This window comes from Saccoglossus kowalevskii, chromosome 1 (genome assembly GCF_978046115.1).
Source record: "Saccoglossus kowalevskii chromosome 1, keSacKowa6.1, whole genome shotgun sequence".
Taxonomy (NCBI): Eukaryota; Metazoa; Hemichordata; class Enteropneusta; family Harrimaniidae; genus Saccoglossus; species Saccoglossus kowalevskii.
Genome location: NC_140641.1, coordinates 17,748,088 through 17,775,183, shown reverse-complemented (window position 1 = coordinate 17,775,183; position 27,096 = coordinate 17,748,088). Strand labels below are relative to the sequence as shown.

Sequence of the window (27,096 nt, the reverse complement as noted above, 5' to 3'; positions counted from 1 at the left end):
GAGCTATCAGTGTCATGGATGTGTTGCTCGCCAGTCACTTTTTATACTGTTGCTACTATCAATTGGAGCAAAGTGTTAACAGATGTTGAGGTTTCTCCAGCTCATTGACTGCTAACTCCAGGTCATCACAGTAAGCAATCCTTCAAATCCAAAGTCACTAAGATATTGTTTGGTTTGATGCACAGATAAAACAAAGTTGTGATCTTGCTAGAATTTGCTAGAATCTTTATCAAGAGGTTTGAGAGGAGAATAGTATGTGTTATCACTCCACCGATAATGCAAATATGAACTTCTCTACTGGTACACACAAAGTTACAGGTGTTCATTCACTGCTATGTGTGGTGGAGGTATAGGTAAGTGAGATAGATGTAAATAAGATAAATGATTCTGCTTTTAACCTTGTGTTGGTAATGTTGGTTTGCAGCAGGAGGCTTACTTGTGAATGCTGAACACCGAGTTAAATGATAACGAATGTGGACCTGTGAAAACTGTTCAAGGCTTCAAACACACTCTAAGAGCCAACTCTGGAACTGTGCCAAATTGAAAGAAGTACTACTATCACTAAATTAAAATTAGCTTAAAATTTGTCTGGACTACATGTCAATTAATTCTTCCTTGAGTTGGCCCAGTGGCCATACCAGTAGTAGTGAAGTCTGTACTTCACCGAGTTGGCACAACTTCTATCCATCAGAACCTGTGTTGGTCAATATATATGTAACACAACATTCATGGCATTTACATGGACACATGTGCAATCGATATGCAATATCTGAACGAGATCACCATAGGTCATGTGTGACGTCTTATTTGAGTGATGCTACATCTGACTACGCCCTGGCATTATGCCTACCCCTACCCTTTGATGAATTTCACTAATGAATTATCAGAAATGCTTTGACCAAAACTGACTTTCAATAGATTTGTAATTGTATTTGATGTTTGTCACTGTTGAAGACACCTTTCTTCCATACTAGGCACATTGTAGAGGACTTCTAGCAGCTAAGACATAGGATAAAAAAGATCTGATTGGTTCTGCATACAACAAACAGGGTAGAGTCCCTAGTGGTTCTGGTATAATCAACCTCTGCTCTTTGTGGCTCCACTTGAAAGGAGCTTGAGTATATTCTGTATGTGGGAAGATAAAAATGTTGTGGCAGACCAGATATTTACCATGTTCAAATGGACTGCAGCACCTTTGGGTGGTTTACTAGCAGTGACATCCAACTTGGCTTGGCCAAAAAAAGGCTATCAAAGTCATCATGGTATTCAATGATGGGAGAGCTTCCTAAATATTTGTACTATTAATGGAATTGGTGCACAAAACGATTTGTATGGGGTGTGTGTACACATGTACTGCCTTCTGTGGTGTTCAGTGAGGGCCAGAGTCTTTTAGATTTACCTACAATGGGATTTTCTTTTTGATATCCAAAAGATGCAACTCTCACCGATGCACAACAGGAGAGGATGTTCACTGCCAAGGGGCTGAGAAATTGCTAGATAAAATCAAGTATATATTGCGTATACTTATAACATGGGCATTTAAGAAGTATGAAACAAATTTGCATACAGTACACTTCCAGCCAATGTATTGTGGTATGGGCGAGGTGAAAATAATATATTACTGTATAATGTTATAAAACAAATGCCCTGCTTTTTACCATGTGCATATCAGTAATGCCATAAATGACGAATACATATATGTATTGTTTTTTGGGACCTAGACCTAGTATATCAATGTATATTTTCTGTAGTTATTACATTCTGTTGCCGCCCAACAAGAAGTGCATCACAACGGGTAATCACAGTATTTCATGTTAACACCCAACCACACTGGCTGAATCCTTTTAAAAACAAAATCTCAAGAGATTTACAAGCATAAATGCTGGTGCTGGTACATGTACAAGACACCATGGCTACTCGTGTTATTAACCGGCAGTTGAAGGATGCCTACGAGGATGCTAATGGTAGTTGAAGGCCTGTTCAGGGACTAAGTTCTAGTAAACTTTCCTATGGGTTTCAGAAGTTTACCATGATGGTTTTCTGCAACCACATGATGGGTTGTGTGTTGTCATAACATACACAACTAATTAGCATAGAATAAGCCAATGAATAGAAATCGCACCTGAGTATTCGTCACCAGCTCAAGAAATTTTTAAATAATTAAAAAAATATACTCTATGAAAATTTTGCTTTTGTAGATTAGTTGACTGTTCGAACAATAGAGACAAACCAAACAAATTAGTATTAAGTATTAGTATTAGGAGGGAACAGCACTATTGTTGCATTACAGATACATATTGGTTTGTTAGTTTCCAAAAATCTTTAGTCAAAAAGTTAATAAATGGTATTGTATGTTGACTTAAGTACACAATAACAAAATAATAACTTTAATGTTTTCATGTGTCAGTAAAAAGTGATTACACAGTGACAGAAAAAAAGAATGACATCAATCAGATACAATACTTTATGGAGGTTTAGTGTAAAATTTGTATGCATTATGTTTGTTATTTTAACAATTCCATGTAATGGTCTCTCTTGGACTTTCAAAACATCACAGGCCATATGTTGGTTTGGAAAACAAAATAATAAATTATAGAAACAGAATTATTATTCCATTTCATAGACATGAATGCTTAAATCATATAGCTGGGACAACTAAGCGATGTACACAAGACAAAGTAAAATAACTATAAAGCTCACGGTGATTAATTTTGAAACTAAGAAAGGTACAGTGAGCAGGTAGTGAAATTTCCACATAATTATTGATACCACAGCAGAAGTCTGTGGTTGACAAGTACCGATTACCATTACCATCATGACTGTACCATAATGAAGAAGAAGAATGCCAGGGCAACACATACAAAAAATATTTTATACAAATAAGCAAATTTCATTTCAAAGAAAATATCCCTGCCTCCCTTGAAAGCCTGCCCAACTGTCAGTCCGTCCGTCCATCCACCCGTTTGACCGCCCGCCCCGAACTCCCTAGGCCTGTAGTAGACAAAATTTTAAAGCACAGATACCAAAATACAGGCAGCCACAAACTTGTGTTGCCAAGACTCATTTTGGTACTCCAAAAATGACAAGTTACATTTAAAAAAATAATGTCAAAATAAGAATACATCGATATTATGATATCAATGGTAAAAATATTGGCAAAATATTTCCTGGTATAAAGAATCATGAAACATATTGTAAACATATACCTTTTTAAAAAATAAATACACCACAAATATCAAAAGACTCCAAGCTATATTTTTCTCTACATATTCTATATTGAAGCTCAAATGTTCTTTTTTTTTACTGTTTTTGTTAATGGGTGATCGGAAATCAGTCCAATGTGATACATTCAACTCAAGTAAAATTGATTTTTTCAATCTTTGCAACAAGCTGATCACCACTTTCAATCGCATGACAATTACCAACCTATACGGTTATAAATGATTTCTGAATATTTATATCATAACTACGTAAGTATCATTATGGCAATTAATCAAACAAATGATCAGGCACATTGATAGTTTATAGAAACTTTGGGCAAGCTTTTTTATCCGTACACATATACAAACATATTTAAAAAAGGAGATGACGTGTAGAGAACAAATTACATTACTGTGTAATAACATGTAATTCCTTATTATTGTATCATAAGCCAAAGAGAGATGTTGATTATTGTTGTTACTGTTGTGGTTTGTTTTCATTAACCTGTGCTGCCTGAGCTTGTAGAGGTTGCCCACCTTCCATCACAACTACATTTGCATCATTTTGGTGATGTTGTTGTTTTATAGCTTCGCGAGCTTCATCAAATTGTTGTTGTTGCTGCTGGTGATGCTGTTGTTGTATAGCTGCGTGTGCTTCGTCAAATTGTTGTTTCATCTGTTCTTTTTGTTCAGTTTGTTGTTGAGCTGCCTGTTGATTCTGCCTGGCAGCCTCTTGGGCATTTCTTAGCTGGGCGTCCTTCTGTTGCTGTGCAAGCTCTTGAGCAGACTTTTGTTGAGCTGCTTGCTGTGCTGCCACTTGGGCAACTGCCTCTGCCTGGAACTTCAACTTGTCATCTTCACCTCCAAGTTGTTGTTGTTGTTTCTTCACATTGTTTCTCATTCTTCTGGCTTCCATTTCTTGTAGCTGTCTTTGGAAGTCTGCTAACTCTTCTTCGGTAAAAAGATCTTTATCTCCTAAATCTTCCCAGCTTTCCTCGTTGTCAAAATCTTTATCTCGGGTTGCGTCCATAAATTCTCGCATGCTAACCATAAAATCTTTATCAGTATCAATCTGTGAAGACAGCGAATTCATAAAACAGTCAGAATAAAGATTATTTATTAATAATCTAATTTGGACTAATATGTCCAAAATTCAGATGATTGAACAATTATTCTTATTTAACTATTTTTTATGAGTTTCCCATTTACAAGTGATGTGATTCCACATGTCCAGAAAGAAATAGATGGCCAGTATGAGATTTCTCGCATCTTTTGATGAGTACACAATAATTACAGTGTTTATACTGCAACATGTAGTTACCGGGGTAACACTTTTGAAATACATATAAATATTTTCCACCAAAATACTGGTGCAACATTTTGCTTGTTATGTTTTTTCTATAATTTCTTTGATAATTTTGAACTTAAAAGGACTCAATTTCCTATTGGCTACAGATTTTGATCAACAATTCGGGGAAAGTATAAAAAAAATGTGGGATTTATTTTGTGAAAGATGACAAAAGTTTATTTCGGCACTTTTGGTGAAAATTAATAAAAACACTCAAAAATTTTTTTTTGAAGATGCACAAAAGACAAAATGTCTTGTTAAACATGAAGTTTAACTTTATTACACTCAATTGATGTCCTACGGTGTTTGTCAAATGAAAAAAACTGACTAAATATAGAAGTGATGTAATTATATAACACTGTACACCGTGCAAAAACGATCAAATAAGGACGTGTACAGACAAGACAATTTTAACCTACATGTGTTACTTTGCTGTGATTTGTTGTGAATCCAAAAGAAGACTGCCTGAACAATGTCCTTGGGAAATTAGTTCAATCCACAACAGATATAAATACGTGGTATATATATGTCTGTCGCTATTTTAGTTTTTGTTAACTCATTTATTTATCCGAATCGAGCATCCTCACAAATATGGCATAAAGCTTAGTGACATCATTTTGTATGAACACTAATGAAATATATTCACCTAAATCAAAAAAATAAAGGGTGGTGGTGGTCGTTGTTGTTGCCGTTGACGTTGTTTTGACATGTTCAACACATGTAAAAAAAACATTGTTTATGCAAAACTTTAGTATGCCTTGCACAACAATCAACATTCACTTTTTAATACACTGTTCTTTCCCATTCTTTTTAACTATCGGTAATGGCATTCAGCAAGCGACGTATTAGTGAAAACCCAGTCTTACCTCCTTCATGACATGCTCTCGCATTCTGGACATTTCTTCCATCTTCTCCCTTGGGTCAGAATCATCACCATAGATTTTTTCAATCTGAATACAAGTTTAGTTTGAATTTCATAGGTGAATAAAACAGTACCTATTTTCACCATACATACAGATTTCACAATGATTTTTGAAGACATTAACATTTGCATGCATTCATATTTACATATTTGAACGTGTTGCATACTAGTCTAAAAACACTAATAAGAACAAACAAACCCTTAGTGTATCTACAAATGTAACACTTACTTCATTCACAAAGAGTGCTTCCAGCTCCATTGGATCCAATTTACCATCACCGTTCTTATCATGCAACATAAAAAATGTCCTAGGATCAAAATCATCTTTGTCAAGATGATCCGTTTCCTCCCACACTTCTTCCAGTTGCTTCTTACTGCCCTAAAAAATACAGAAACGTCAATATTGGAGAGCATGCACAACCTTGTTGTAATCCTCTATCTATGTTGCATTTCTTTCTTGCTGTTCTTTATTAATTATTTCAGTGCTGAAGTCTGCTTTTGCCACAAATAGTCCTGCACAATTTCTGTTTTAATTTAGAGGTCAGCACATGTAGCCAAAAGAAAATTACGAGTATATGGTCAGAAATTAACAAAGAAATTATAAGAATAAACATAGTTGAACTCTGGTGACCTTGCCCTTTGTTATATAATATTATTCCCTTTTATAGTTTGTTTCAATATGAGTATGTATTGTCATAATTAATTTTGAATACAAACAAGTTTTGGGATTGAACCAACAGTGGGGAATCAGTCTACCAAATGTCCTTGATAGATGTAAATATCTTACAAAAACATTGGTGCCTTATTTGTTTAATTATTTTAAGGGACATAATTTCCAGCTTTATTCAAAGTAATTCAGATATTTTAGTATAAAAACAAATGCCGCATCTCAGAAACAAAGTGCAGCATTCAGACATGAATAGATTCATAAATCATGCAAGATAACAGAAAATCTTAGCTGTCTGTCAAAAATTAATGACTCACTGAGACAAATATGCACTGCCTTATTATATTCATTGTGTGACTACTGTATCATATGAAAAGTAAAAAAAAGAAGAGCTATCATGTTGCAAGCTCTGCTTTGTATGCAAATCAACTTGAATAGTTAGTTGGTGTCCATTGGAGAGAAAAGTCAACAGTACTGTTGCCTCCTGAGAAACTACATCTTCAAACACTGCAATCTTTGTTTTTGAAATGCATTTTTAAATTAGTATTATAAAAGCTCTATCATTGTGTTCTAATAGCTGAAACAAATTCCTGTGAATTTTCATTTGTTGAATGAACTGTTTATCAAATACAGAATACATATTTGTTAGTACAATATTCTTTTCAAAATGTGGATGCAATGTTTTGCTTTTTATGTATTTGATAACTTTGAACTAAACAGATTTTCTATTAGTTTCAGATCATGATCAAAATTTGGCACCCAGTTCATAGGAGTGCTTATATTGATTTTCTGACGTCTTGTTTTCTGGTAGGTTTGCAAATGTGCATCAGACTGTGCAAAAAATCTCTCCATGAGTTGGTTTTGAAACCCAGTCTAGTATTCGCATGGAATTTGGGAATTACAAGATAAATGATTTGCTTCATTGAACACATACAACAATGCATATTTACACTGAGATCAGTGACCTTTGAATGTGCATCACCAGTGATCAATCAAGTAGAAACAGCCAAAATATTTTATTAGATTTTCTAAATTTTTGCATGATATTTTCATACAGGACATCTGTTGTTCATACTCAGGGAAGACTTTATACTGATAAATAAGGTGCCCAAGAGTGATGAAGTTTGGAATAGAATTAGTAAAGTTATTGTGCACACCATAACGATTATTAACGGCGCCGACAACAACGACAACACCGGACAGAAATTTTTCCCTTAATATACTTTTCCCTTCCATCTTTGATGATACAGACTCGATAAAAATACACTCTAATATATAAAAATTGCACACCAAATTTTAGATGGAAAAATGTATGATTAACTGTCTTATAAACACTGATTTATTCATTAAACCAAATGTACCATGTATTCTCATTTTAGTATTATTCCCCTTCTTCATTTCGCAACCTGGCACTGGGCTTATGACAAGTAATTCAAATCCAAAAGCAAACTGACAAAAAACCAAAAATCAAACCGCCATCTCAAGTTGAAACTCACTGGGTGTTTTACTTTATCATGCTGCTTTCTCTTTTTCTGTGATTCTTCCCATTCTTGCTTAGCCTGCTCTCGCTTAGCATCTGACATTTGCTTCAATTTCTCTCGTCTCTTGATCTCCTTCTCCATCTCGTATTTCTTAAAATCGGTTTTCCTCCTCCTGTCCATTTCATCTAAATCTTTAGTAGCCTGTGAAAAAACAAACAGTACAGTGTTTAAGGGGTGATCTCATATTCAAACACCTGGGTCAAACCTGGGTTAACCTGACCTGCCCTATTCAGACCTACTAGACCTACAATATGCAAATTAGCAGTAGGTTTGAACCTAACCTCCAGATTAACTGCCCATTAACGCCCCCACTGAAAACAAACAACAGAGAACAAAGAAGACAGACCTAGGGAAACCTAGGTTTTTCTTACAATACTGTTTCAGCCTAGTTTCAGTAGAAAAAAATAAGATGTATACTATGGAGCCCAATGTTCATACTGAGTGTTATACTTTGAAGTGTTAAGAATTACAGCAGCGATTTTTTTTTTCTTTGCAAGTCTTATACATGTAAATGCTAATAAAAACAAACTTGCATTTGTTTCACAAATCTATTTACATCATGTCATTTATAAGTGTGATGAAAATTATATTCATTTATTTCAGTGATTGGTAATAATAATCAGTTTCCCACAACTTACATTTGGTACAAGTCAATACAATTGTTATTGTTATTCAATTTATCTGGAATTAATTACAGACGTGATGGTTTGTTATATTTTGTCATTAAATGTGAAACATGTGATATCATAAACCCTCTCTATTGTGATATACATGGTAAATTAATGTTTGAAACAGAACAGGGAAAGAATGCACTAGAATTTTAATGAGCAGCTTCTTAGGATAAATTACTTATGTTATATATATATTTGGCATAGTCAGTAAAATATGTTTATCCACGGAGCGAACTGGTACATTTTGTCCGCAACAAGTACGGTTAGTTTTGTGTCCATGTCAGTTCATAAATTCATAGAACACATTTTTTAAAGTCTGTGAGACTGCGAGTTATCAAAATATGATGAAAGTATTAAATCGATAATGGCAACATTGTTTTCTACGAAGGCATCTGAAAACCACAGTCCCTCTATCACTGTGTCGGGCTAATGCTACGACTCCGGCGGTACGACCACCATAACATTGTCAGCTGACGGCATTGCGGGGAAATTACGGGTATTTAGCACTCTATGAATAAGGTATTTTCAGAGGTCAGGGTTCGTTTTTTATGAGCAGTCTCGCCTGCAGATGAATAGTCGTAAATAATCAGCGCGAGTCCATTTAATTTAATTTTCTGTTTTGATACTTCGTGTCACTGGAAATTGAACAAGAAAAACTGCAAATAACCGATGTGCAGCAAATCGAAATAATTTTCATGGCGTACGCTGCATTTGTTTTTTCGGATTTTGCGATGCCGTACTCCTGAAAGAACTGTAAGTTTGAAAATTGAACGCGCAACAGTAGTAAAGGCTTGAAAACAGTAGCGTAAGTCTCAAGTGCGACTTTGTATCAACAAATGTTCGTCTTTTGATACTTATTAGCTGTCAGAGACACATATCAATTGTCCAGCCCAATGAAAAGTCTGATTCACGTCCTCTGCCCAATTTGCGACTCAAGCATAACAGTTTATCAAAACAAAACAATTTATTCAGCACGCTGTTCATCGATATATAAAAGAGTGTTTTTTTAGGCAAGGCACACGATAAAATGACTACTGTACACCAATAAATCGACACATTTTAGAGACAACTATCTAGTCTTCAAAAAGCAATGTAAGCAATGTAAACTCTGTCAATCCTAAAAATAAACAACAGCTTGAATGAGGTGTGAATGAGATCGGTTCGAACCGCAGTTTTTATGCAAATTCGTGCAGTCGTCCTGAACCGCACTGTCTATTGTTTAAACTTCCAAACCGCAAAACTGGGTTTTGTTCGGGCGGTTTAGGGCGGTTTGGGTTTTCGTAGGTTTGACCCGCATGTTTGAATATGAGATCACCCCTAAGAGAGTGCCACGGTTTCCTGGCAACATACATCCCTATCTACTAAAGTACCTGATACCATCACTTACCAGTGTGCCCTCTAAGCCAATACAACAGGCCACTGGTTATGCTAATTCACTGGCATGTCATTGACGTAACCAAAATTGATATAATGATCTTGTACTATACATGTTGATATATATTTGTAATTTGGTAAACTGAAATTTACATTTTGTAAAGAAAACATGTGTAAATACAAAAGAAATCATGGGTCATAAAATTTTTGTTTATTCCTCAAATCACCTACACAGTCAAATACAGTTTTACTTTATTCTGGATCACCAACTACCAAAGCAGTCAAAAAGCTACATGTAACTCAACTTAATTTTAACAGATTCCATTTTGACTCAGGATTTTATCAAAATCAGTCCTTTCAGAGGGCGCACTGCCTCTCATCCCACAACATCAGAACTGGCTATCTCCCAAGCCTTGTCTAGCACATGACTTAGCAATGCATTAAAAAATACCCATCAACAGCAAAATGAGTACATGTCATACAAGAAAACTGCTTCCTTGAAAACGAAGACCTTTAATGAGTAGATACATTGAAGACAAAATGAAATGTATATTATAAGCCTAAGTCAACCCTCTGTATTTATTAATTTATTTATTGAAAAATGAACAGGAGCAAATCCCATGTATAAGTTCCATCAGAACATGATCTACTCATTGCAACAACATTATTTGAGGAGAGAAACAACACACAGAATTGATAGCTTTACATCCCCATTCAAGTGGACGCCATTCAATAGGCAGACAGGTTAGGAAAAATGTAATTTTTTTTTTCAATGCAGAGTATGCAACCAACCACAGTTGAATTAGTCTTTTTACAGTAGATTGGTGGCATGGTAATTGGAATAGACTCGTAGCTCTGCGGTTTGACAATCACCCCGATGAAAGATGAAAATCAAAAAATCAAAAAAGGAGTACAGTAACATCATCAAATGGCAAGGAACTACAGCAACTAAAACACCATGCACCATTCAAAAAACTGAAATCCAACTAGAATGCACATTATTTGACACATTATTAAATCATGACTGCCCACCTTTTGTATAAGCTTAGCTAAGTCTTCTTCCTCAAATGATTTTGTATTCCCAAGGTCAACATGTCCTAAAAGATCTGTAATTGATTTTTTATCCATACGTTTCACCCCTGAATGAAAGAAAACACAATGGCAATAAACATTAATATTATTATTTTGCAATATGACAACCAGAATTTCAGGTCTGTAAGTGACTGGTATTAAACACGAAATCTTAACAGTTTGTGCATCGCATAATGTTTGCAATAGGACCATTGATTGCAACGTAAACATGCATTGTTATTTCACATGAAATTCATAGCCACGCTACATGACAACTGGGGTACTGTAGAATACTTTATTTTCGCTTGGAATTTATTTTCGCTATTTTCGCTGAAGGGATGATTCCGTGAAAATAAAATACAGCGAATATACTTTTTTTCCTATATTTCACATTAAACTCATCAGAAATCAGTGAAAATAAATTCCATACAAAACGCCCAAAACGCCTTTTCAGCGAAAATTAATTCCAGCGAAAATAAAGTATTCCACAGTACTTTAATTTTCCCTGCTAGAACGTTTTGCAATTCATTTTGACACAATTTAGTTTAAAATTAAACAATTTTTAACACATACATGTACCAGTATTTTACAAGCTATCCAGTGGCACTATCAATATTAGACACATTTCAAAAAAATAACGTCAGAGTAACTCACCATTTTTTTGATCTAACTGTTCTCGTGCTACTAATCGAAGGCGGTTGATTTCATGACGTTTCAGTTCATCTAGCTTAGACCGCACTTGATGGTCAACTAAATTTAATTCATCAGCTATTCTTCCACTCTGCAAAAAAAAAAAAAACACCTTCAGAGTTCTATTTTTTTTTGGAAAAGGGCACTTTTAACACTTTTTTTTTTTTTTCATATTTTTATTTGTTAGTTTTGGACCAAATAGATGTGAAAGATGGCCACTCAAAGTGTTAATGCATCTGAGGTGAATGGACAATCACACAGGTGTTCTGAGAAGAGTAAACACACATCTCAATATCAATTCTTTCTTTTCTAGTAGTACTCTGATACTACTGTATATCATAATGTCAGCCAGGTAATTTCAGAGAGGAAATATTTTGATTGGCAACTGTTAATTTAATGAAAGGTCATGCGTTATTAGCAGATGATTGGCCTTCCACATGCTACCATACCTTGATGTGTTCAATATCAGCTTCTTCTAATTTCTTTTTAAAATCAGGGTCTTTCTCTAGCACATTAATAACTTCTTGTAAATATCTGTCATACTCTAAACCTGTATCCTGTAATGAGATCAACACAAATCACAATAAGATTAAAAGTACACAAGCTGCATTTTGGGCAAGTTTTCCTGTGAATGTAATGCAGAATCGAGATGTGGTGATACTAAATACTTGTACATAGGCGACGTTCAGTGCTGGTTACATAGCCTGCTGTCTAGGTGATGTTTACATGTACATAGCCAGCTGTCTAGGTGATGTTTGCATGTACACAGCCAGCTGTCTAGGTGATGTTTACATGTACATAGCCAGTTGTCTAGGTGATGTTTACATGTACATAGCCAGCTGTCTAGGTGATGTTTACATGTACATAGCCAGCTGTCTGGGTGATGTTTACATGTACATAGCCAGCTGTCTAGGTGATGTTTACATGTACATAGTCAGCTGTCTGGCGTCTGTTTACATGTACACAGCCAGCTGTCTAGGTGATGTTTACATGTACATAGCCAGTTGTCTAGGTGATGTTTACATGTACATGGCCAGCTGTCTAGGTGATGTTTACATGTACATAGCCAGCTGTCTAGGTGATGTTTACATGTACATAGTCAGCTGTCTGGCGTCTGTTTACATGTACACAGCCAGCTGTCTAGGTGATGTTTACATGTACACAGCCAGCTGTCTAGGTGATGTTTGCATGTACACAGCCAGCTGTCTAGGTGATGTTTACATGTACATAGCCAGTTGTCTAGGTGATGTTTACATGTACATAGCCAGCTGTCTAGGTGATGTTTACATGTACATAGCCAGCTGTCTGGGTGATGTTTACATGTACATAGCCAGCTGTCTAGGTGATGTTTACATGTACATAGTCAGCTGTCTGGCGTCTGTTTACATGTACACAGCCAGCTGTCTAGGTGATGTTTACATGTACACAGCCAGCTGTCTAGGTGATGTTTACATGTACATAGCCAGCTGTCTGGGTGATGTTTACATGTACATAGCCAGCTGTCTAGGTGATGTTTACATGTACATAGTCAGCTGTCTGGCGTCTGTTTACATGTACATAGCCAGCTGTCTAGGTGATGTTTACATGTACATAGCCAGCTGTCTAGGTGATGTTTACATGTACATAGGCAGCTGTCTAGGTGATGTTTACATGTACATGGCCAGCTGTCTAGGTGATGTTTACATGTACATAGCCAGCTTTCTAGCTCCTGTTTACATGTACATAGCCAGCTGTCCAGGTGATGTTTACATGTACATAGCCAGCTGTCCAGGTCTTGTTTACATGTACATAGCCGGCTGTCTAGGTGTCGTTTACATGTACACAGCCACTTGTCTGGCTTCTGTTTGCATGTACATATCCACTTGTCTAGGTCTTGTTAACATGTACATAGCCAGCTGTCTAGGTGATGTTTACATGTACACAGCCTGCTGTCGGACTAGATGATGTTTACATGTACATCGCCAGCTGTCTAGATAATGTTTACATGTACATAGCAGGCTGGCTGTCTTGGTGATGTTTACATGTACATAGCCAGCTGTCTAGGTCTTGTTTACATGTACATAGCCAGCTGTCTAGATCTTGTTTACAAGTACATCAAAACATTTTATTTTATATTCATTCATTAGGTATCACAAAGTCCATTGTGGTTTTAAAAAAATTGCCAAAAAATGCTGTTCATATAGTCCTTCTACATATCATATACACACTGCGGGTTTATTTATTTATTTATTTATTCGGAAAGCCCAAAGACAGGTACAGGCATCAAACCACCATCGATGAGGCGTTGATTTTGCAGCATAAAAATAGTATTCATTGAATAAAAAATACAGCTATGGAGTGACTGTTATTTTAGTCACACGAGTGTGTACTACAGATTTTCACAGATGCATCAAATGAATATTAAAGTTGTGTGCTACATGTACAAGAACATTTTTGGTTTATAATATAAGATGAGGTGTTCACCAACATGCAGTTTCAAACAATATTAAAAACCACATTCTCATTCATATCACATCTTTGATATTATTATAGTGGTTCAGGACCTTATTATGGTAATTTAATTCAATAACACAAATTGAATGCAGATTTGAAGCAACAAATCATATACAGATATATTACACATGTACTTTACACAGTCATTCAGTACGAGACTAAGTAGAACCAGCTGTCTAACACATCCTGGAATCAGCCCAGATTCAGTTGTCTAGGCATGCATGACTATTCTGACACATCTCTCTGTACTGCCTGTCCATACATAGCATGTACAATTCCAATGTAGTTTTCCACTACAAACAAGCTACAGTCCTGTGCGTACAACCACATGAGTTTACATCATGTCTAATCTTGCAAAGAACATTCAACTCCGCAAAGACAAAATATGCAAACTGGCGATACATGTCGAGGCAAGCATGGGCAATAACATGTAGAAAGGTTGAAATATAACGTATTGGCATATTGTGACATATGTTTCCACGACTGATTAGAAATTTTTGTTAAATCAGACAGAATAAAATAAATCTCAACCTTATTTCATATCCGGAATATTGGTAACTGTGGTACATATGCCATCATAATTAAATACAAATAGATTATAAACTCTAAAGCAATTCAAAATACATTGAATTATCTGAAAGCAATTTGTTTCTGGTGCACATTTATCACACATAAGCAATAATTTGTATGTATGCTTCAATTCAATTCAATAATATATTCATTATTTTATTTCAGTTAACAAAGCTAATAAAGATTACTGGTAATAGCCTCAAACAAGGCATGAGTGATACACCATGAATACATTGTATATTCAAGCCAATCCATTCATTAAACAATATACTGTAAAATACTTTATTTTAGCTGGAATTAATTTTACATCTTTAAATAAACAGTGATGGGGAAAATCATTATTATCTCATGTATTAAAAAGGGTGGGGTCAGTGATGGGCAAAATAATATATTACCGTAAAAGGTTGATTAATTTTCAGACAGTTTTTTGCAAAATATGTTCAATGAATGTTATTGAGTTTTAATACAAGAAAATTGAAATTTAGTTAGCTAATTGCATCAAGAAAGCTGCCATATTGATTTGTGACAATAAAAAAGACAAAATAATTAAATCTTACATAATCTTCCTCCTGCTCCCGTATATCATCAGTTTCATCATCCTTCTCCTGCTCTTCCTCCTCCCCAGACTCTCTCTGCTTCTTTGGATCAAGCGGAGCAGCAAATATCAATGGTAACAATGCCGCTAGCAACAACAATATCTTCCAGCTGGCCATCCCTTAAAGAGACTACAACAAATAATTATGAATACAGAATCAACCATATGGTGGTAGCTAATTTTTATATAATCCAAATGAACTGTCACGACTGAATGTTATATATGTTTACACATATATATATATATATATATATATATATAACATTCAGTCGTATATATATATATGTGATAATAGAGGAATTAATACGTAACTACATGAATATTGAAACTCGACAGCACTGTTTCGTAAGGTACAAGTACCTCACTCATCAGGAGCTTCATGTTTAATTCACTGCACCAACGAGCATACATATACTTCGCAAATTAACATATTAATTAAAAATAAAAAACATACAGGTTTAAGTGTTACATAATAAGGCTTTTGATCTGTATCGGCATGATGATACGAGTTCATTTCTTTTGTTTAGTGTGGAGTGGTGAGGTCTAAAAATTATTATAAATTTTTCCTTCAAACATAGAATGCATCGTTTGCTGGAGCTACTGTACGGGCTACCACGAGCAAGAATTTTCCATGTTATTCTGTGCTCAATAATTTTTTCTTTGAGTGACCAAACATGTTTACTTAGTTCTGTCGCATTTCTAGAGGCCTGATTACGAAATGAGGCAGTGTGGTTTCTGTACCTTGTTTTGAATTCATTTCCAGTGAGACCGACGTATGTTTCGCTAGTTTGTTTGGCTAGACCACAAACCAAACTTCACGAATAACCCATCGTGCAGACTAATTAATCCATCGAAATCTGAAATAGGGAAAATAAGCAAACAAATCCTGGACCGAATAAACAAAAAGATCATCACAGCCACTGGTATTCACCAGTGGAAAAAAACGTCTTCCGTAATCAAATGGTTTGATAATATCGATAACAAGGCATGCTATAACTTTATTTGTTTTGACGTTGTGGAATTCTACCCATCCATAAGTGAAGATCTACTGAGCAAAGCGTTGCGTTTCGCCTCAGCTTATGATAACATCCCGGATGAAGAAATAAACATCATCTCTCACGCCAAACAAACATTGTTGATCCACAATCAATCGCCGTGGCAAAAGAAGGGCTCCAACACGTTTGATGTCACGATGGGAAGTTTTGACGGCGCAGAGACCTGTGAACTTGTGGGCTGCTTCTTACTATCACAACTTAGAGCACAGTTAGGGAAGAACATCCGGATCGGTCTCTACAGAGATGACGGTTTAGTAGCTTTAGATGCCACAACCAAAGAGACTGAACAGATCAAAAAAGATATCTGTCGCGTATTCAAAAACCACGGTCTGAAGATCGTGATCGAAGCGAATAAGAAAATAGTCAACTTTCTTGATGTCATGCTAAACCTCGTTGAGGGTTCATACAGCCCTTTTACAAAGGCCAACGCCAACTTGGTATACGTGCACAAGGAAAGTAACCACCCACCTGCCATCACAAAGAATATCCCGGCCGGGATTAACAGGCGATTATCATCTATATCGTCCGATAAAAAGATGTTTGACACCGCGGCGCCACCCTACCAAAGAGCTCTACGTGAAAGTGGCTACAACCACCAATTAAAGTTTGAGTCCCCCACGGAGAAGGGTAAAAAAATACGACCACGCAGTAATGTCCTTTGGTACAACGTCCATAACAGTATCGGCAAGCGATTCTTGGATTTAATTGATAAGTGTTTCCCGACTGGCAATAATCTCAGGAAAATATTCAACCGAAATACCATCAAAGTCAGCTATAGCTGTATGAACAATATAAAAGATACCAACAACAGTAAAAACAAACGACAACTCGCGACTGATAAGAGCACCACAACTGATAAAACGAAAGTCAACAAACTATGCAATTGTCAGAAAAAAACGGCATGTCCACTGGACGGGAAGTGTTTGCAGTCCGGCGTGATATACCAAGCGGAAGTTACACGCTTAGACAAACAAACTAGCGAAACGTACGTCGGTCTCACTGGAAATGAATTCAAAACAAGGTACAGAAACCACACTGCCTCATTTCGTAATCAGGCCTCTAGAAATGCGACAGAACTAAGTAAACATGTTTGGTCACTCAAAGAAAAAATATTGAGCACAGAATAACATGGAAAATTCTTGCTCGTGGTAGCCCGTACAGTAGCTCCAGCAAACGATGCATTCTATGTTTGAAGGAAAAATTTATAATAATTTTTAGACCTCACCACTCCACACTAAACAAAAGAAATGAACTCGTATCATCATGCCGACACAGATCAAAAGCCTTATTATGTAACACTTAAACCTGTATGTTTTTTATTTTTAATTAATATGTTAATTTGCGTAGTATATGTATGCTCGTTGGTGCAGTGAATTAAACATAAAGCTCCTGATGAGTGAGGTACTTGTACCTTACGAAACAGTGCTGTCGAGTTTCAATTTTCATGTAGTTGTGTATTAATTCCTCTATTACCGCATTTATTCGCTCTACATATACTTTGTATTGAGCACTTTTGTTTTGGAATAATCGACTCCCACATCTAGACTATATATATATATATATACATATATATATATATATATATATATACATGTATATATATATATAGATACGAGAGGAGATTATATATATATATATATATATATATATATATATATATATATACACACACACAACATGTACAGTGTATGTATGTTATATACATGTAGTTTCGTGAGCAATATGTTTTTTCCTCTCTTGATGCTGGGTGGACACACTAACCACTGTGCCATGTATGGGTGTAATTGCACAAATTACGATTGTGATGTTAGTTTCATTGATGAAATACATATAGCTGCAAATTGGAAGCATGTTATTAATATCAAAAATTCATGACAGATTTATTAAACAAGTATCGTAATTTTTGCAGTTCCTCACCAGGGTCCAAATGATAGCACCAAGAGCCAAATGATTTCCAGACCTTTTCCCAAACTTTCTTGCATTTTTCCCAAGACATTTTGACCCTTAATTCAGGCGCGGGATAGCAATCACTGCCAAAACTTGTAGAAACCGGGGTAGAAAACACTTTATAAAAAAAAGACCATGCAGAGAAAACACGCCTTTCTAAAATGAATGAATAATTATGAAGAAATTTCAAGACTTTTCAAAGATTTTTTTATTTTTCCTGTAATTTAAAGACAACTCAAAGACTTTCCAGACCTCAAAAAGACTTTCAACGGATTTTCCCAACACTATGGACCCTGCTCACCAAAAGCTATGAACATGAAAGTTATTATTGTACTACTAAATCAGATACTACAGTGAAGTTCATAAAGCTGTACCTTAGCTTGTAAATGTATTTATAGTTTGTAAATACCAATCATCAGCTCTCATTCAAATAGTGATTGGCTCAAGAGCAGAACATAATCTTCGTTCATAATGCGCGCATGCCTTCATGTGACATAGCATTTACTGTGACCACCAAATTACTCAAAACAAACTGAATGCTGTGCTGGTCAGATAATGTTGATATTAATTAGAACTAACGATGCTGTAAAAATACGATCCTAGCTTTATGCTCTTCACTGTATCGCAAGCACAGACCAATTTTCTTGATATTTATAAACAATTATAATTTCAAGGGCAGTAGAACTCAATTAGCGCAGTTCGCATTTACGTTATTTGGAAATATTCTAACGTTTTTCCATCAAGCACTAGAAACCTCATTTCAGCTTGAATTGTGTAATTTACTTTAAAATCATTTATTTTCACTGACATTTAATTTCACTATTTTGATGTTTCGAGCATATTCACTGTGTTTTAATTTCGCGAATTTGTCAAGGAAACAATTTATTTTATTGTTCTTTTACATGTTTACGTAGATCTAATTTAGCGGATTTTAATTATCAGCGAAAATATCGAAATTAAAACCAAGTGAATAATACAGTATAAGGAAATGGGAAGGGAATGGATCTGTTAGATATCTTATAACGTTTGATTAGTAATCTACTACACAGAAATTAATGTTCAGCAGAAATAGGTGGAAAACGCATTTATTTACTCGGGTAATAGTCAGGTAAATCGATTATCTGTTCCATTTCTAGTTGATTTACAAGATAATCATGGACACACACCTTGTGATTTATTGTTGTCCTGATTAGAGATTGATCACGGACCACGGTGTACATAAACAGATGAGTGATCTCTTAAAACTACATAACTGTTGACAGATTCAACATGTCGAATCATTATAGTAATTAATTTGAATTCGGACATTGGCAGTGTGTACGAAAGCCAAATACGGATATGACTGAGAGTGAATGAATGTGATTAAAAATTAGCGTTTTGTTAACTTGTGTGTTTCTTTCTTTTTCAACCATGTGTCTACCCTATACAGCTGTTCGTATAGTCGTCACAATACCTTTCAATGATCGTAAACTGAAAGTTACACTTACTTGTATTAGTACCAGCTGTTTGTATTCGTACCGGTGTCCGCGAAATCAAAGGTGAATACTCGCAAACAGGTAAGACACAGAAGACGTGGCGTTAAGGTTCTGTAGCCTCGTTCCCACTTTTTTTTATCTGAAGCTTCACGAACTGCAAATTAATTTTCAATTTTGTGAATTCTTTGGAGAATAATTTTAATTTTACATGTGCACATTAAAATATAATTATCCGTTATTTGACATGACTGTGTAATAAGAGGATAATTTGAGATTATCAGAGAAAACAAACGTTTTATCCATTTAGTACTGCCCTGTAAAAAGGCAGCCGAAGTGATTTTGTTACGCCACTTGTGGGCGAATTTTAGTAGCTTCATGAAAATAACACTTCATTTGATTGGATTGAGTAATAATATTTCGACCAATGGGTTTAAGGCTTGTAAAATGATTACCTTCCCAACATGGCGGAACACTTCTTTACGGTGAGACATTTGTTTACTAAATCCAGTCGTATTTTTTAGCGACAATTGGCGTTGATTAATGCGCTCCATATTACGCACCAGTAATGGAAACTGTGCATATGACCTTATATTAATTAGCAGTCTCTAAATAAGAAACTCTGCATGCATGTGCTACACTAACTTTTTGGGGGTGGACCCCTGAACAAAGTCTGAACTGAACTGAAGTTCCTGTGTGTTATGAAGTAAATTAAATTACATTCACACTCTATAGATGATATCGACTGTTGTCCGATCTTTACATTTGTCCTGCCCTTGAAGGTGGATCGATCTGTCAATATAAGCATTGACGGGAAATTATTGAACATTAATACCAAGTGCATACACGTCGTAAACAAGGAACTACTTTGTTTGACGTTTCGAACGATTCTTCACATACTGTGTTGGTCTGTGCACAACCTAACTCCTCATTTCCATACCAATTTATAGTGTAGCAGATAATAATTCATATGTTTGTTTGTGGAGAGCGTGTGTTTGACCATTATTTAGCAGTTGTTAATAAGTATTTATTATTCTCATATAGGTTGACTTCCTAGTAGTATATCGTGGATCTGGGGCCCTCGTAGTTATATATTAATGAACGTAAACTACAGAGTTGATGAAGCATGTTTATTTTGGTATTAAGTAAACAATTAGCTCCTTATTTGTATCCATTTCCTTTTTTTTAGTGCTTCACAAAATTAAAATGTCCAGATCAAGTGTAGTCTTGGTTTGTACATGTAGTAATAATTTTTTTAATAATAATATTAATAATAATCATGGACTGTATAGAAGATATTGTAATTTCAAAGAGCTATTTTAGATATCTTGTTTGTACAATTCCCTATCTTATCTATGAAGTGCATATGATGTCTAATCAGGTTAGCAATTCATTTCTGATAATAATGACAGCTTCGCATCACTTTGTTAATTTGCACTTTATACAAACAATATAAATAGATTGCTGAGTTTGAAGCGGTACTGTCGGTACTGTCGACACAACTGGCTGTGTTCGATATGGGTTCCATCCAACATATACAACACCATACAAGTAAAAATTCATTGTTTATATACACAAAATGTTAATACATTGTACATGTTTTGTGTGATGTCTGTGGCACTGTTAATATACAAATTATATGTATGTATGTATAGAGAAAACCACCTAATGGGTCATTGATATTTTTTACATTATTACATGTAACTGTATTGTAGTAGATTTTAGATATCTAATTTGATATGTTTATTTTAACACCTTTATTACATTTTATAAACCAAAATAGATATGTAATTCATTCTATAAGGTTGTAATAAAGAATTATCTTATGTATATAGGTCAAAGGTCACATTGAATGACTTATTGTTGAGTCATCTGTTGCAATTTTAACAACAGTGTTTTTTGAAACCAATTTTAACATCAGTACAGTTCAGAAGTACTGTCACTGTACATACTTTACAATTACCTTGGCACTCATATAAAACAAAATATTATTGAAAGTCTCAAAATGATTCACATTGCAGCTGAAAAGATTGTAAACTTGTTTATTGGGTTATCACTGTGAAATTAAATTTATTTGCGATATTAATCTTGATTTTTATTATTGATTATTTAACCTTAAACCCACCTCCACCTAAAATAATGGAACAGTCAAATTAAAAGGAATAAGTCCACTAATAAATTACTACATGTTATTTTAAAAATTAGGATTTAGTAAATTCAACATTAGTAGTGTAAATATTTACTCTTCTAAAAAGTTTCTTTTGATAAGGTTTGTACATTTTCTCATGATAGTGGGGAATGGAGAATTACTCACACTTTATACAAGATTGCCTGACTACACAGAAATGCAGCAATATTTATACTCTTTTTCATTATTTTCACAGATTTCTGTGGGTGCCTTCATGTAATTATTACTTGGTTTGATATCTGTTTCATGTCACGTTATCTTTCCGCATACAACATATGAATAAAAGAATTAATGCTGTACAATGATGTAGAGTTCTGCTATATTTGAATGTTTTGACATATTCAAGTCTTGCAAAATATGTCCAACCATCTGCCAAGTAGACCACCTGGACAGCAACCATCACTGGTATCACAGCCATCCAGGATTGAAGATGACGATCTCGAGAAAGCTCTAGCATTAAGCCGAGAAACAGCTCAAATTGAGCAACTGCAAAGAGGTGGTGAAATCTCTGCATCAGCTTTGGAGGAAATATTTAGGCGCCGTGATGCAGTGAGTAGAAGAACTATGTCAAATTTGCCGAGTTCCAACCGGCCGATAAGGCCACCACAGCCTCACTCTATTGCTGTACCCATTCAGCGTGATTTAATTGATTTGGAACCGTCCATGAATATTAAACCTGTGTCATCATTATATGAACAAGATTTGCAAGAATTATTTGGACCAACATCAGCAACAACAGCAAGTGCAACTACAACTGGGGTGAGTAGTAATGCGAATGATCAAAAACTGCTGACCACAACTGCAGCTCATGTACCACAAGATCCCTGGAGTTTGGATTTAGCGATTCAAAGCCAGTCATTGCCCAATAGCACCAAAGTGTCACAAAAAATAAAAGTCACACTAAATGAGAATGTCAAAGCTAATGACATTTCAGGACTCCACCACAGCCATTCAGGATCGTCTATAGCTAGTGCATTTCAAGCTCAATCAGAATCACATTCTCAAAAACAATCTGCTAACACAGGCATGCCATCATCATTTGTGAATTACATGCCTTCATCGAAAAGTGCCTGGAATCAAACTCAAGGATCTCACACAGTCCTTGATGGATTACCCGAGTTCTCATCCTCATTACCTGCAGTGTGTAGTAAGACCAATGTAACACCCACACCTGTTAGACCATTGTCAAGAAAGCAAAGTTCTAATGTGACTACATCATGTATGACATCCATATCATCAACTACCGTCAGCACTTCTGAACCATCAGGTAATTTTTTACAATCATCATGGCAAGATTTTGATCTAGGGTTGTCTGCTTTCAAGAGTCCTGCTAAGGCAGCTCCATCATCTGCTATCACATCATCTAAAGCACTTGTATTTGACAATAAACATAATGTATCTACCACAAAACAGGCTTTTGTATGGACAGGCAGAGATCAGTCGAGCCAGGCGCCATCTATCAGAGTAACGTCAACCTTGGGAAATCAATGCAATATTGCTAGAGAAAGTGAAATGACAAGTAATAGTATGGATGATATTATTAGGGAGTTTGATACCCTAGATTTAGGACCTGCACATAGAAAAAGTGGACGGCAAGAGATATCCCCTCCAGAGATGTACCCACTTCGTCAGAGTAGTAGTGAGGGTAACTTGTCGTCTGTAAGTTGGATGGATTTTGATCCGCTGTCATCTACTAGCAATGTGACGACAAATTCATCATTAAGTCAAGCAGATCCATCATCACTACCTTCTTATGATGAATCGCAGAGAAACACCAGCACTACTTTACCGCAAGTACGACGAACACCCTCTCCTTCATGCATGTATCTACCTAGTGCAGAAGCTCATGTGAAAAAACCTCCAGGAAGGCCCTCTCCACCTAAATCCCCAGTATCCCCATCTAGACCCAAGTCACCAGCTTCACGAAAATCACAAGTGCCACCTAAAAGGCCCAAATCACCCAGACCACACACTCTTCATGGAGCAGAGAGACCACAAGCAAGAACAAAGGCTCCCAACAGAAGTTCCACATGGAGACCAGTGTCATTAGCCATGGGGGCCATTGACAGTGCAAAGGTAAACTTGTCTGCAATATATTGCTTTGTTTTATGTTAATTCAAAATAGACTTTAGAAAAGTCATGGCCAAAATGCTTTAATTAATACAGTGTATCATGATGGCAGGGCACCAAGGCAGGTTAGGAATTCTGTTAGTTTATGTGGTCTATGTGAATTTCATTCATTTTCCCGAAAGTTGATGATACAGCGTTTCGCATATGCATGCATAAGGTTTTAGCATGTAACATAAACTTACATATGTGATATTGTGCTTCTGGGTGCACCAATCTATGTCACAAGAATACTTTTTAATTTAAATTTTCTTCTATCGACTATCAGCAAACTGACACCATTGTATTTTCCGCCATGACAAAGCAGGAGTATTTTTGCACCCTAGTCTTACTAAGTCCGGGAAAGTGGTCTATTTGTGGTCTCTAAATTTCATTCATTTAGTGTACTTGTATATGGTATCTGTGAATTTCAATCGTGTAGTGTATAGTGTATAATGCCTTGCTTTTAAGATTTTACATGTCAAGTACTTGCACTGCAATTACAGCATCTATGACTGTTGTATACATTTCTGCAGTCTGTGGATAGTATATTAGTGATTGGCTCGTATTCAATCAATTTGAACTTGATTGTACATGTTCTATGTTGTAACAGGCCGAGCGTGTGTTCTTTGGTGACGGATTGTTCGATCTGGCTGAAGAAAAAGATGAAGAAGCAAAAGCTTTCTCAGCAAGCATAATCAGGTAAATAAATGGTTAATACTTCCTGGCGAAATAGATATAGCTCGCATGAATTTCGGTCAGTCAGATGAAGACCAAAGAGTATTGACTGAACTTACATGTTGAACTTCAATGACATTCATTTTATTTCTGAAAATCTTTAGAGATAAAAAATCTTCACATGGTAATACCAGTATTTGTACTACATGTATATACTTTACTGTAATTTGACCCACATCTGTCTGTCATCTGAAATACAACTCCACACTCGTGCGAATGCTGGTCAACTGCCATTGCCCAAGCTATGTCATGTCATTCTATCTTATGCTACTCAAATACTATTGGTACTGATATTTTATTTTTCTGTATCATAATAGTTTTCGTAGTGTGTACGAGTACGATAACAGAACTACAAATCCAGGACACGTAATGAGTGCCGTGTTCCAGCATCCTTACAGTAGTGGCTTTGAAAGCAGTGTTAAAATAATCTTACTCAGTAGCCATGCAGAGCACCCTGTTACTTTCTCCTGTGATGGTGAGCTGAAATTTATCGCTATTTTCAGAGTGTACTTACTTCATTGTGAAAATTCACTGGTAAAATCTGGCGTTATTTGTGCCTGTTCTCAGCTATGCGTGTATCAATTTCATTGAAGCTTTTCACTAGAATCATCTATAGCATTTGTCATGGTTAAGAAATTTTAATGACAATATAACTCATGTACTTGAAACCATATAATGCTGTTCAGCTCTTGGAAACAGATTACATATACACAATGTACACAGACAATAACAATCTCTTAAAACCCAACTATGTTAATACATTGTTGCCTAATTGCGGGTCCACATTTGCAGACATGTTAAAAACAATTATAGTACTGTACCTGTATATCTCTTCATTGATCGTACACAATGTTCTTGAAGGTGTCTTGTGAAGCTAAGGTACTTGACTGAAGAGGTTCGTCTGGGAATCAAAGTCGGTTATCTGCACTGACACATGTTCCGTATTATGCATTTTGCACCCCCTGGTTGCGTCATCATTCTGTAATTTTTCGGTTTTCAAGGACACAATCCAAATCTAAGATGAGCCATTGTAATCATATTTCAATGATCCGTGCCATGTGCACATGAACTAGACCAGAAAAACCTTTCCTTTTAGTACCGGTAAATATGCACAAACTTCTTGCTGGATGATACATTATAAATTCATGTTTCATATATTTGACAGTGAGTACGTCAGTTCAGCACATTATTAGTCAGGCTGTGTACATGCTTTCAGAAGATTTCTCTGATGTTCCTATTGAAGATTTCACACTAAAAATATATGGACTTGCAGAATATTTATACAAGTAAGTTGACATTTAGCAGTATTGTTTTCTCTTGCAGGGTATTCACCAAAATAAAGATTAGGTTCAATAGGAATAGTAATCAGTGAAATTGTTTTTAAGTTTTCATTTGCTACATGTATATTACTGGCTGTCAATTTTATGTTAGAAAGTAGTTGTGAGACAGTTTGCTGTTTAAATTGTTTTGCCTGTTACAATGATGTCTCAACATATTTTGCCCGTGTGTGTATATAAAGTAGATTGTTTGGAAACTTTCAATGCAATACCAAATCAAAATTTTTAGGACAAAACCATTGCTGGGACACTAAAAACTACCGATAGAAACTCTGCATAAAACAGCATATTCTCGATAACCAGAAGTATACCGTATTTGCTCTATTAGAAGCACAAGAACTTAGGTAAATTACAGAGGTGTTTCTATGGTTAAAATAAGTAATATTGTAAATTACAGAGGTGTTTCTATGGTCAAAATAAGTAATATTTTAATGATTCAGAATACCGTATTTGCTCTATTAGAAGCACATGAACTTAGGTAAATTACAGAGGTGTTTCTATGGTCAAAATAAGTAACATAATAATAGTTACAACAATTTTTGGTTTATATGTGCTTTTATTGGAGATGTGCTTTTAATAAAACAAATACTGTTAGTAATGCCCCCCCCCCTTCCACCCTTTTCTGCTTACAAAATTTATTTTATACTTGCATGTTAAAACAATTACAAATTTTGTATTTCAAAGTTCAGAATTCTAAATTCCAAACATAATTCTGAATTTTTTTGAAATCACTTTTGGATTGTCTACAGCATGCTAAGTTCTTGTATTGTCCATTTTTTTTTTTCAGTGATACTCTGATTGGTGATTATGAATATGTTCAAGACTGTGTCAGGTTTGAGCGAGATGTCCGGTTAATACTACAACACAAGAAAGACATAAACAAAGAATTAGCAAGAACTGTGAGTATAACGTATTTGAGGCAATATATTTCAAATCTATACTAGATAAATGTTGTTAATCGTTTCAATTTGGTCGCAATCCGCAATGGGGCTTGTGTGCATGTGTGTGCATCTTTCTGTCTCCACCTGTATCTTGAATATGCCAATCACATTCAAACTTCACACATATATCAGTCCTTTTGAGAGATATATGCACATCCATTTGTTTTACA

The 27,096-nt window shown here is 35.5% G+C and overlaps 2 protein-coding genes and 1 long non-coding RNA gene across 3 annotated transcripts in view; 2 read left to right on the top strand and 1 right to left on the bottom strand.

Moving 5' to 3' along the window:
• Nucleotides 1-2,364: 2,364 nt before the first annotated feature.
• LOC100371445 (nucleobindin-2-like) lies at nucleotides 2,365-19,765 on the bottom strand. Its single transcript, XM_078009509.2, has 9 exons — nucleotides 19,632-19,765; nucleotides 15,105-15,272; nucleotides 11,934-12,041; nucleotides 11,449-11,575; nucleotides 10,756-10,862; nucleotides 7,634-7,819; nucleotides 5,700-5,849; nucleotides 5,415-5,498; nucleotides 2,365-4,272 (listed from the first exon to the last, which is right to left on the bottom strand). Exons 2-9 carry the CDS (start codon nucleotides 15,258-15,260, stop codon nucleotides 3,679-3,681), a joined length of 1,512 nt encoding a protein of 503 aa, XP_077865635.2. The 5' UTR covers nucleotides 15,261-15,272; nucleotides 19,632-19,765; the 3' UTR covers nucleotides 2,365-3,678.
• Nucleotides 19,766-19,906: 141 nt separating this feature from the next.
• LOC146750399 (uncharacterized) lies at nucleotides 19,907-22,092 on the top strand. The gene is made up of 2 exons (XR_014929603.1): nucleotides 19,907-20,101; nucleotides 22,001-22,092. It is a non-coding gene; the product is annotated as an uncharacterized LOC146750399 (long non-coding RNA).
• A 69-nt stretch (nucleotides 22,093-22,161) lies between these two features.
• LOC100371292 (phosphatidylinositol 4-phosphate 3-kinase C2 domain-containing subunit beta-like) overlaps nucleotides 22,162-27,096 on the top strand; it is a 35,725-nt gene continuing 30,790 nt past the window's right edge. Inside the window, exons 1-5 of the mRNA XM_085496543.1 lie at nucleotides 22,162-23,880; nucleotides 24,524-24,612; nucleotides 24,966-25,123; nucleotides 25,814-25,934; nucleotides 26,773-26,884. Of these exons, the coding sequence (XP_085352669.1) occupies nucleotides 22,162-23,880; nucleotides 24,524-24,612; nucleotides 24,966-25,123; nucleotides 25,814-25,934; nucleotides 26,773-26,884 (2,199 nt within the window). The remainder of the gene's footprint in view (nucleotides 23,881-24,523; nucleotides 24,613-24,965; nucleotides 25,124-25,813; nucleotides 25,935-26,772; nucleotides 26,885-27,096) is intronic.